The sequence below is a fragment of the Eufriesea mexicana genome, unplaced genomic scaffold, assembly GCF_001483705.2.
Source record: "Eufriesea mexicana isolate 0111107269 unplaced genomic scaffold, ASM148370v2 scaffold2806, whole genome shotgun sequence".
Classification (NCBI taxonomy): domain Eukaryota; kingdom Metazoa; phylum Arthropoda; class Insecta; order Hymenoptera; family Apidae; genus Eufriesea; species Eufriesea mexicana.
In genome coordinates this window covers 62,222-75,121 of record NW_016910859.1, presented here as the reverse complement: position 1 = coordinate 75,121, position 12,900 = coordinate 62,222, and the positions used below count along the sequence as shown (strand labels likewise).

Genomic DNA, 12,900 nt, shown 5'->3' with positions numbered 1-12,900 from the left:
ATGTATACTATATTTGTTACAGAAAATTAGAAGAAAAATACAACAGTTGTTATTTGTTGTGGTCTATAAATAATATTAAAAGAGTTAAGGAATACTTAATAGAAATAATATGAATATTCTCACGGATAAAAATTCAAACCTGTAAATTTTCTCCTTCATTTTAGAAATCAATAAAATCGACTGAATACAATTGAATATTCTATTATTATTCGAAAACGGAAGAGTAGAAAAGTTGTTTCTTTCAATAATATGCAAATAGTAATGAGATAGTTAAAGTATAATTGAAAGAAATGATGTGAATATTATTAGGAATAAGAAAAATTCATTTCCTCACATTTTTCTGTATTTTAAAAACCATTCAAATTAAACGAATAGTATTAAATATTTCATTGTTATTCAAAAACAGAGAAAAAATAAAAAAATAATTTTTTGTAGTGGTTTCAATAGTTATTATGAATCACGTTGGTTCGCAGTATACATTGAATATTAAAACAAAATTCGAATGAGATAGAATATCATTATTAGACTTTAAGGATTAAACTTATTGCATTTCTTGCTGGATAACAATTAACATGTTGTGACCTTGTTCTTTGATCAAAGATTAAATGAGCACATGGTCAATAATAGATCAACTATCAGATGTTTAATTGCTCTTGACCAACAAACGATTGCATGACGTATCTGAATAACAAAAATAGACAGATTATTTAATTATTCAAGAACTATGTTTGAAACGTTTTCAAAAATTTATGAACTTTTATAACTTGGGTAATATAACTTCTCGATTATTTAAATTTTATTTGGAATTTAATTTGTAATTAATAAATCAAAATTATCGTATATCTGATACGAACTAATTTTCACTTATAAATATAAGCACAAAATAATTTCATTATTTGAATGTCAGTTTCAGGATTCAACAATTTTTTGAATATTGTTTCTTTAATTCCCCTATTTCGAAATATTTATTTCAAAAAAAAGATTATTTAAATGCTTAAAATAACGATTATCCATAAGTGAAAGATAAGAAAAAGAAAATAAAATACGAAAAAATGTATTATTGCGATTTTAAAAATTTTTGTATGTTTCTTTCGTATTAATATTTTATATCTATTTCTTTATTAATTTCACGTATATTTTATCCGTTCGTTGTTATATTCTTTTATTATATTTCTGTTATAAATATAGTCCGAAGTTGCAGAAAATAGTAACGAATGAATTCTGCATATGACCGGAAAACAGTCAGCACACTATCTTTCTCTAACGAAGCCTTAAGGCGAATTTTCACTTTTACCTTTTGGATGTATATCTGTATATATCGTAGATGATTCATCCAGAGTGAATACGCAAGATGAAAGCTCGGGTATTTACACCGGTTCAATGGCTAAATTTATTTCGCTAATTTTCAAAATGGCGAGGGAGCTTTGGTAGCATAATTAATTAGAGGGAAAAGCAGACTATTGCCAGAACAGCTGTTTACTTGTTATTGAACAAATTTAGGCTTGTCACTGCTACTTTACTACGGATGAATCGTCCATTCAACTCATCAAACGTGGAGCCAGTCTCTATTCTGTTCGTTTTGGATGAGATACATATGAAAATAATCTTTGCACGTTTCATAGCGGGTGAATCATCCATTTGGAATACACATGCAAAGTATAAAGTCTAAATTCACCCTTACATCTACTGCATTTATTGTTCAATGTAATTCTATTAGAATTCGCTTTACTTCTTCATTTTTGTATCATACCCTTTCGTCATACTAATAATAAATTTCTATGTTAAGAATTTATTATTACTACTTATATTATATTGAAGTTCCTTTCATCTCTCTAGATGATTTTCGATATTCTTTAAGTTTTCAATTACGACCAATTCATTGTTATCAACTGTATTTTTGTTGAAAAGATAAAATGCGAATATTAATATGCTATTAACACCTTGACTTCCTCGTTGATCATATACATATGTAGGATCGAGTTGGGTGGATTGGCTAAAATAGCGTTGTTTTACTTCTTAGTGGAATAAAATAAACTTATACGTAAATTGACGGCTGTGAAACAAGAGGGATTCGCTATGGACACGTTCGACTTTGACTTCTTACTGACCCACTGGCCCACTCTTAAAAACTTCCAAAAGACTCCTGAAGATCGTTCAAGACTGGAACTGCCCGCGCCATTGCACCCTTATTTAACCCCTTGGCTACTGTGGGCGCATATACGCGCTCAGAAATTTTGTTTCTGTGACACGGAGGGCTCATATAAACGCTCAATACAGTTTTCTTTTCTAACACGGAGGGCGCTTCTCTACCCAAAATTTTGCCGTTCTCGGCGGACATTGTAAATGAATTCCTACCCGTGTGGTACGACCGTTGCGTTTCAAAGTTTGCCGTAGTAAAGGGTTAAAGTATTCATTCTGTCCTTTTCCACGACGGGCCATGGAGACCTTCGGTTGGATCGCATATCCATGCCAGACCTGAAGTGGCCCAAGAGTATTACGCCAAATCGGGTATCTCCCCGGCGTACTCCTTAAGCCTACTAGGGTCAAGTGCGGGTTGACTTCCTCCGCTGGTTGGACCATGCTCTTTTCATTGGTATGATGATGATCTAAAATTCGCAACCAACATCTGCCGCTATATCCAAAATGGACCAGGTGTGACAGAGCAGCGCATAGGCGCCGAGAAGCTTAAGAAACAATAATTGTCCTTTTCCATACCCAGGCTTTCCCTTCCAATCATGCCCCTTTCCCACGTAACCTCCGTGGGCCAGGTACATCAACCACGCATCCCTAAATTTTCACTCGACTCTACTATAAACATTCTTTGCAGTCAATCCTCTTGCACACGGTCATTTTTATTCTAAGCCAAACACACTTGACATTCTTTCAGGACCGTACTTATTCCAATCTCACATATATGACTGGCCACGGTTTCTCTTGTGACGCCACGGTGGTCATTGGTGACCGCAGTGCTTGAACGACTTGAACTACATTGAACTACGTTGAATGAAAATTGACAGTTAGTGCATTTTGAATATAACCGCTAATTAGAAGATACTTTGAAAGAAAAAGTGCTCCATTGAACAATTAAAAATTTTATTAAAATATCAAAAACATATTAGAACTGTAAGAGAGCCGCTGCCAACGACCGAACCCCGGCGGTCGGCGACTTTGATAGCGGTGTCACTGTGCGCGAGTAGGGTACGAACAGACGTAATTCATGAGCTCAATTTTCAGAATAGTACTAACTTTACTTTGCTCCAGGTTCGGATATTTATAATGGTTTTGGCTGGAAGAGAGGTTATTGGTATTATGTGTCACGGGTCCAAGGGATGGCTATGGTTTCAGTGATTTATTGGGGCTGTGTCAAAGGTCTGGGACTACTGGTCGGCGATCTTCTGGTACGTCATGATGTGTCACAGGGGCAATGTCTGAGGCCCCTGTGTGTTTGTTAACTGCGTCACAGAGGCTTTGACGAGAGGACGACCGCACGCGAGTCTAAAATTCAGTTCTTTGACGACTCTCGACGGAGTAACAGAATAACGTGTGAAGAATAAATTTTTGAAACAAGAGACCTTTTATTAATTTTAATCCGAGTTCCTCCGGTTCCCTGAATCATACCTCTTTACAGAACAAATCTCGCATCTAGTGGTGCACTCTCGTGGCATCCTGAAGGAAACGTAATTTTGGCGTGGCAGTCAAAAGGTTAAGATGCTGCGATATTTTGGATACTATTTATTCGTAATTAGAAAAATTGAGAATTTTCCCATAAATATAGTAAAAAAATTAGATGAGTGAAGTCTAAGTTTGTCTTTACATTTTTGCATTATAAATTAAATTCTTTTATTCACGGACCCCTTTTACCAATGAAAATTTCTTGCGACACCGAGTACAAACATACATAAAATAGGTACATAAGTATGTATGCAGTATGTAAATACTTGATACATTATACATACGTCAGATATGTAATATTGCGTGATCCCGCTATTACTGTAGACACACATGTTTGCAAGTACTTGCTACATCTTGTTTATTTAACCTTAATTTCGACAGTTATTAGAAATATATTATATTTCCTTGAAACGTGTAGGTCTACTATAGGCTTATATACTACATTTTTCACAATATAATATATAATACACCTTCTTCCAAATATTTATTCTTGGTAAGAGCTAAAATAAATAAATAAATAAAATATTAACTGGTAATAAAAGAAATTAATAAATTAAATATATTTAATTTTGAAAATTATACATACTTGTTAAAACTTCATTATAAATATTTATTAAAACACAAACAAATTTACTCCAACGTTTCTTTTCCCTTTTTCTTTATACTCATCGATATTTAAAATAATTTAAATCAAAATTAGTTTTTATAATTACCTTGGCTTATTAATATTTGAGAATTTAACTAATAAACATTGTAAACAGAAGGAATACTTTTCATGAACAATTGTCAAAATTTTCGTAACCCCCAAGGAAGTCATAACTCGTAGTTTAAACCTTATATGAAAAATTGACTACTCAGATACCATTTATACAATTCCTTGCTTTAATCTTTTACTTAATACTGGAGATTTCATTCTTTGAATAAATTTACATTAACTTGAATTTTATACAAAATTTTATGTCCAACATTTTAAATTAAAAAAGAAAATATTGGGTTATCTAGTAATTCGCGTAAAGTTTAAGAAGCCTTAATACATATTATGGAGGTTCTTATTTTTTCACATGTTCTTTAATCTCACTTCGAGTTAAAATTTTGAAATTTCTATAATTTCACGTCAATTTAAATTTTGCGATTTTAGCCCATAGTAATGAACTTCACTTTTCGAATTTTTCAAATTTTAGCGCTAAAGTATAAATCGATATTTAATTTATTAAATTTTGTAAAATAATTTATTAATAATAATTTAACAATAATTTATTAAATTCGAAATAATTTTATTTTTTTATACCTCTATTATTAGTTAACATTTTTATTATTAGTTAAGTTTCTTATTGACATTAGAAGCTAGTTATAGTCATTCGGCTTTTCATCTTCATGATACACAGATACCATTTAGCTTCCCATCGGAGCTATCTGATTTTAAAAGATTTGTTGAAATTTTGTCCGCTGGATTTATTTAGTCTTCTTCTTCCTATTTTATAGCATTCTTTAATCGTGTTGTGTAGATTTGTGTATCTATTCTTCTTTCATGTGTTATGCCAAAGAGTAGACCTCTTCTTTAATTGACGAGACGTTGAAGAATTTTCGAATGCGTCGTTGCGAATGCACCAAGATGCATCTCATAGCATTCTAAGTATTTTAGCTTGTTGATAAAATAGACAAACTTAATATTACGGAACAACAAATGCAACAAATAACAATGACAATGAATATACTATTGAAATTCACTATTCCTATAAAAGAAAATTCACGTTCAAAATAATAGCCTGGAACTGCGAATAAATTTATAATTTTTGTCCTGTGGGATTAATCGATTTGGCAAATGAATGACTGAAGTAATAATAATTATTTTTTAATAAAATTATAATTTCTTAGATGTATCTAATAAGACAAAGAAAATAGTTTGCATCTGTTGAGGTCCTCAATAAAGGTACAAAGTTTAAGAAAACATCAAAATTTTCGTGTTATCTAATGTTTTGTGTCAATCAGGTATTTATATTAACACTAGAACTACCGATCTTTAATGGGTACCTAACTATAACGTGCTCAGATTATAGTAATTTCAGCGATACGATGAATTTGGTGAATATATTGATTACAGTTCTTTCTTAATATGCGTTGATACCATTTTTATTCTTAAAGCAGGTGTACGTGTTCGGTGATTGCAAAAAGGAAAATTCTGGGACCAATCATTTTCACTGGATTGGTAGTTCTAGTGTTAAGGACTCAATATAAATTTTAGTACGTTTTCGATTAATGTATAAGATTCTCTTTTCGTCACGAGTGCCAATACATTTTATGAAAACGAATTCTACTAAAATAGCTAAAGTAACGAAAACGTCTGTATTCAACTTAACTCATGCAAAATCCATTTGTCCATTTTCTTTATTTTTTCTGCGTGAACTAAATAACGAATAATGATGGAACATCCCTCTGAAACACTGTTCCTTCTGCTGTTTGTCATGAATTATTTTCAGTAGTATCTCTTAAAACGTTATTTATCGATGTCTTTTTCAGAAATAACAAATTCTGAATTACACGAACCAACGTTCAAATGTTTTATCATTTATATGACCTTCTTGAAATGCTAAATTTATGTTTCCAGCAAACATTCGTGGCACCTTCCTTATGTTTATGACCATGTAAAGGCGCGAAACGAATATTTCGATTATATGATATATGTTTAAATCGTGTTAACATACATTACACGTGTGTTACATAAAATTTCATGAATGATATCGGTTCATAGAATTTATTTCGTGTAGAACAGAACATTCTTTTGGTTTATGTTTCTCTTTTAGTTTGAAGTATTCTTTGTGGCCTCCTTCCCCTATTTCTTCATAATCCCCAAAGAATTTATAGAATTTGAATTTATAGAAAAATACATACATGTATTATATTTTCATGCTCGTGACTTTAAATTCCTTAAAAAAAATTTCTTTTTCGAATGGTCTCAAAAATTTAATGTCAATTTCTCTATGGAACATATGGTTTTGGTCTCTAAGCTTCATCAACGTATTCTATGAGTCTAAATAAGAAAAAATGTTATGTAAATATACACTCATATACAAAGTATTCGAACACTTACATTTACTACGTTCGACAACTGAAATATGTTGAAAATAATTCAAAGACATATACGATACCTACGGTACGCTTATTGTAGATATGAACCGCGGTGGCGCTAGTGAGTTAAATAGACCTTCGCCCTTAAGCTGTCACAAGCAACAAACATTAATCAACGTTATAATAGGAATTTATTTTTTAATTAATATTTCGACTAATATTATATGATACTTATGTAATATTTTTGTGATTTGCCAATTCTACGTGTTTCTAATAAATGTATTATAACTATTACATATATCGTTGAATTAGTTTATAATTTTACCGATATAATCTTAAAGGTTCCTGTTTACTATATACGTCATTATTATTTCAAATATTTCATTTTAACACGCACATATCACTTTTTAAAAACAGCACATATGAACGTTTGAATGTATCTATGAGTGTAAGTTGTTTATAGCTTTGTTCAAAAATTATGACAGAAATATGAGGCATGAAAAAGATCATAATTTTTAGTTTCTGCAATATAATCTTGAAGCACAATGCATCGACAGTAATATTTACATTTAGTATGACTTTATCTAACAATAAATTGTATTTGCACTTTGCGATCAAATATTATGAAAGAAATTTTCATTAATACTATTTGCTAGACCTCATCGATTAAGTTATCATACTTTGTAATAAGTATAAAAATATCGTAATTAGAAAATACATAATTCTTTATTAGATTTTGAAGAATTTTCTTTTCTTTTCTCTATGTATATTTTGGAATCTTTTCCTAAATATTAAGAAAATGTTCAGTGTAATGATTCGGAAATTTTAGATTGTAAAATTTGTTGTTACCAAAATAAATATATACCGAAAAAATAATAACTGCAAAGCGTCGAAATATTCTTTTATTTTATATTTAGCGAAAATGTTTATTTTTGAGATCATTCTCTAATTTCTCTACATTCTTTATTAAAACTTACAACTTATTACTTGTTACTTATTACGAGAAGAAACCTAATACATCACTATCTTTATTTTCAGATTATTCAATATTAAATAGGAATCATTGTTATTTTATCGGAGTGTTATCTATAACTTTCAAAATATAATATAAACTCTTGTATAATATGTCAATTAAATGTATTCATTGTTACTGTACTTTATCAAAAAAAATCATAGTGTAATTATTTAGGTACGTTGAATCGAAATTTAATACATACATAGAATAAATGTCATGCATGTCGACATACGTATAGTGTGTTCACCTAACGATCGCCACAATTTTTCATTTATGTTAATCTGTCAAAAAATATTTCGTATAAAAGATATTCAATGCTTTCATGACAGTAAACTGCAATAGTAAATATTTTGAAAAATCTTTTCATCCGTTAAAAAATTGTATTTTTCTTTCTATTACACAAAAAACAGTATTTTTATTTCTATTCGACAAAAAATTGTACTTCTGTTCCTTTTTGACAACAAAAAATTATTTTTTATAAAATTACAATTTTATCTTTTTAATTTTGTAGTAAATTGTCATGGTAAATATACTGAAAAATCCTTTTGTTTGTTAAAAAATAAAACATAAGTACCCAGACATGCTATATGATGATTTTTGGAAAACCTTTTACTGCGATAATTAAGAAAAAGAAATGTTCCAGACGTAAATGAAACATAAATGTTGGTGGTAACATTTGTAGTGGACATAAGATACAGTATTTTCGCACGTTGCATATGAATTCTCTATGGAATCGAAACTTGCAGTGTTTAAGCTGTTGTATCCCCCAGGCAAGATTGAGTCATATCAAATGGATACATTTCTTGTGTATAATATACAAAACCGAGTTTACCTTGCTATCACCTCTACTAGTTTTTACGACCCAGATAAAGCTAAAATTTATAGCTCTGGAGTTCAGTTACTACTTTGGAATTTAGTTAAAATTCCAAAATTCATAAATATGCATATTTCGTCAACTGACAAGATTCAATTGCCTTTCAAAGCTACTTTGGTATAACTTATTGTTCACTATTTAGATATTAATTAATTTTTGCAAAATATTATTCGTGTATCTCTTGAGATGGAAAGCTAAAGCTCCACGTTTATCAGAGATTTAATCTTCGTCTGACATATGTATATTCCAAATATGAAATTCCAAATTTTAACAGGTTCCCTGCCACCTAGATATTCAGTGACTTCACGTTTATGCTACATATATTGAGTGTACCTCACGTTGACCAAATAAAATTTTCATTATGACATATAACTTAACCTCAGAATATTTATAAATTATATATATTACAAAAATGTTGGAAAATTTTTATTGTTTCTTTTATTATTACTTTTATGTTATTGCTTTATGTACCAATTACTTTTATTACATTATAAAATTTGATATTATACAAATAATATTTAAACAATTATGAATATTTAAGTATTATCTCAGACATATTGGATGATTTGATATTATTCTTGCATTTAATTCGTGTTATTCCTTTCGAAATTCATTTGGAAGTTTCTTAGTAATTGAAATAACAAATATTTCACGAATAGTTTTGTCGATCGAGTATCACCTGGTAGACAGTTACAAACGTTCACTGCTTTAATCCGAATGGCTTGCAGTGAACGTATAGCACTAGTTCTTCCACCATTTTCTTCGGTGTTTCTCCATGTTAACCATATATCGGTTAACTCACGTTTTCTTGTCCTTCAATTACGTGTGACTCATATATCGTTTCGTTCAATCCTGCACGACAATCGTGGCTTATCCTTAAATCTAGGCTATGCAGTTATGTTCGGACTATAGCTAGCTATTGCTACACAATCACTTCGAAGGTACAAAAAGCGAGAAAATTGATTTTTTTACTATTTTCAAAGGCAATGGACTCTATAAATGTATATATATCCAATTCGAAGAATTCTTTTTGAATGTTCATTAATTTAATTTGCAAAGTTACTCCATGAACAGGTATTTCGATATACCTGATTTTAGTTCGAGTATATTTTTAGGAAATATGAGCCGTTCACTGCATACATTGATTAACTCCATAAAACAAAAAGTGGAGAAATCCAATGAAATAATGTATATTGTTTTTTAAAATTCCCTTTATAATTTAAATCGAAATAAATATCGTAGAATGCATAAATACAAATGTAACTTTCATCTAAGGGTATATAAAATTTATAAGAAAAAATAGCCAAAAGGTAATCGTTAGTAATGTTACCATTTTTACGTTACTGGAAGAGTTAATCGATTTGGCGAGTGAAAAAAGTAATAAATTTAAATTTTACTAAATTTTACTTAAATTCTGATAAGACGGCATTAAAAAATTCACCATTATCATTCGTGGCTTGCTAGTGCATTTGAGTTGCATTATTGTAACGATTTACATTAGAGTACGGAGTTAATCAAAGTGAGCTCTGAAATAAATTATTTATTATTCAGTGGCCAACAAATTTTTGTCGTTTAATGGTGTTAATCTTAATTATCAGGGAAAGTTATTATAAATATAAAAAGTTACGACTATGCCAAGGGCTTTGACACTTAAATTTAAGATTTTTCAAAAAGTGGAGTTAATCGATTTGTGCAGTGAACAGCTCATATAATTATTGAAATTATGCTAGAATTTCTCTAATATTCTATCTAAGCTAAATATCGATTAAATATGAGCGTTCATTTACTATGAACAATCATTTTCTCCAAAATGAAGTTTGATTAATACAAGCTGTGAAATTTTTGGTAAAATTACGTATTATATTACGTAATTATATATTGCAAATTTGTAAATAATGGACAAAAGAACTGATCTTATATATAACTTAGTCAATAGGTAATATGTGTGCACCTCGTATGGAAAGTGAATTACAACTGTAGATAATATATCAATATATAAGCAAAACTGAACACAGCAAAAATGGTTAAAAACGGTATCGAATAATAACAAGATGATTAAAATCAATATTGCAAATTCCTAACTTAGAATCGTAAAAAATGCAATCATTTATTCACATTATTAAAATAATTTTTCTCTTTGACTGCAATAATAATAATTCTAAAATAAAAATTCCATACTTTTGTTAAAAAAGATCTAATTTGAATGAAACTGTGTAGGATAATTTTATAAGGCAAAATTAATATATACAATTTTTTTCCAAGTTTCTTTAACATTCCCAAAATGTTAATTCGGCAACGAGTGAAAATTTTTCATAAACTGAAGTATTTTCTTTGAAAATATCGATAATAGTCGATCAATTTTTATTAGAAGCTTTTTTCTGTTGAAATATATTCGTATATTCAATTCATACTTCGCGCCTTAAAGAGCCACAGCGTGTTGGCAACCCTCGAAACTAACTATATATCATATTGTGAATCTGGTAGACTTTTTTGAATACGGTGTAGAATACTCATGTGCAATAGATCTTCAATAAAATCTATATTAATCGTTATAAACACGTGGTTATATTATTAACATCCTATTTCACCTTCCATCTTCTGATATTACATTAACGCTTTCTATCTCTAGTTATTTTCTAGTTTGCATTTTGAGAAACGATACTTGTAATCGAACATAAACGAATCTCGTAATATGGCGACCTCCAATATCTCATAAAATATTTGCTGTACGAAAAAATGATTCAGATAGATGTTGCATGATTTCCATCACATATAGTAGTTTAATCAGTTTTATGTTATTTCGTTTTTCATAATATCTTTGTCTATTGTACAAACCCACGATGTTTCATTTAAATCAAACATTGTTCCACGACTTTTTATTATTGCAAGTAAGGTAAAACACATTTTAATAATTTTGAAAATTGTTTATATGTACTACAATAATAAGAAAGTAATTAGCAATGTTGACGATTTTAATCATGTTATACAGACAATATCTTTTTGAATAATTTTTATCTTTATCTTATCTTTTGAACAGCTTTGTCCACCACTGTATAAAATGTTAAAATAAAATATTTCTATATATTAATTGCTCTACATCTGTTTCCTTTCTATATTATTAGAAATAATATCATGGGTTTTATACAAAAAAAATTTCGAGTCTCTATATAATAAATAGTTCTCAATTTTATACACCAAAGATATCCACCAATCATAAGACGTCTTTGCAAATGATAACCAACGTATCCAAATATATCAACTCAAACAACTGAAAGATTCGAATGAAAACCGACCCTTCTCACTTTTATTGATTTTTCAAAAAAGAAAGAAAATACTTCATCCTCGATTTTTTTTTTATAAAATCAGTGAACCTTCTTGCATCATAATTCAAAAAATACATCGCCTTTCGTAATACCAATTTCACCATGCCACGAGCCTTACCTCTGACTAATAAATAATATAATATTAACAATATTACTGAAAAAGTATAAAAAAAATGACAAGGGTCGTTTCCAATACGAATCTTTCAATTTCTCGTTTCTGTTATCCTTAAAACACGAAAGAGCAAGAAAAGGAAAACTCACAAACATGAAACAAGCACCGTCTCATCGATTACCTGTAGAAACAGCATGAAGCAGACCCACTGATAGTACCTGTACTCCTTCCTCTCCGTCTCCGGATGCGATTTCGAGTTATCCACGCCAGGAAACGGAACCTCGAAACCCTCCCGTTTCCTGTAAGCCGCTGTGATCGTATACGTGCTGTGGATCCAGCAATACGTGTTCAACACGTCCTCGGGTAAATCCTTACTGTGAATGCAATCGATGGGATTGCCAACGTACTGTCTGGTAGTGACGATTAACGAGAAAGAGATGAGAAGGATGACCGTGAAACTGTAGTGCAATCGGAACACAGCTGTGTCGATGTGCACGTGAGAGATCTTGATCAGGCTCTTGAGGCCTCGGAATATGTCCAGCATCTTGGATGGCTGAAGAAACGGCGAAGTTTCTTCGCTGTTTTTTCGTCAGGCGACGAAACCGTGTATCACTGGATCATCAACGACTCCGACATCGTCCGTCGATCCTCCCGATCCTCCTCACATCTTTCGATCCCTTTGATCTGCCTTCGAACCTAATCGCTCGAACCTAGGATGCAGCCTCCACAGCCGAGGCTCGCGACCTCGCGAGTCTGTTTGAGGTTAGGCCTGGCTCAGGCACCCCAAACAGACGGAGGTTCAAAGATTTTTCTGGACACTCCTTCCTTTGAATCCTCT

The 12,900-nt window shown here is 30.7% G+C and overlaps 1 protein-coding gene across 1 annotated transcript in view; it reads right to left on the bottom strand.

The window, feature by feature from the left end:
- Window positions 1–12,606, bottom strand: part of shakB (Innexin family member shaking B) — a gene marked incomplete at its 3' end in the record, with an annotated part of 154,789 nt that extends 142,183 nt beyond the window's left edge. The window contains exon 1 of the mRNA XM_017904153.1: window positions 12,244–12,606. Coding sequence (XP_017759642.1) covers window positions 12,244–12,606 — 363 coding nt within the window. The remainder of the gene's footprint in view (window positions 1–12,243) is intronic.
- Between the last annotated feature and the right edge of the window lie 294 nt (window positions 12,607–12,900).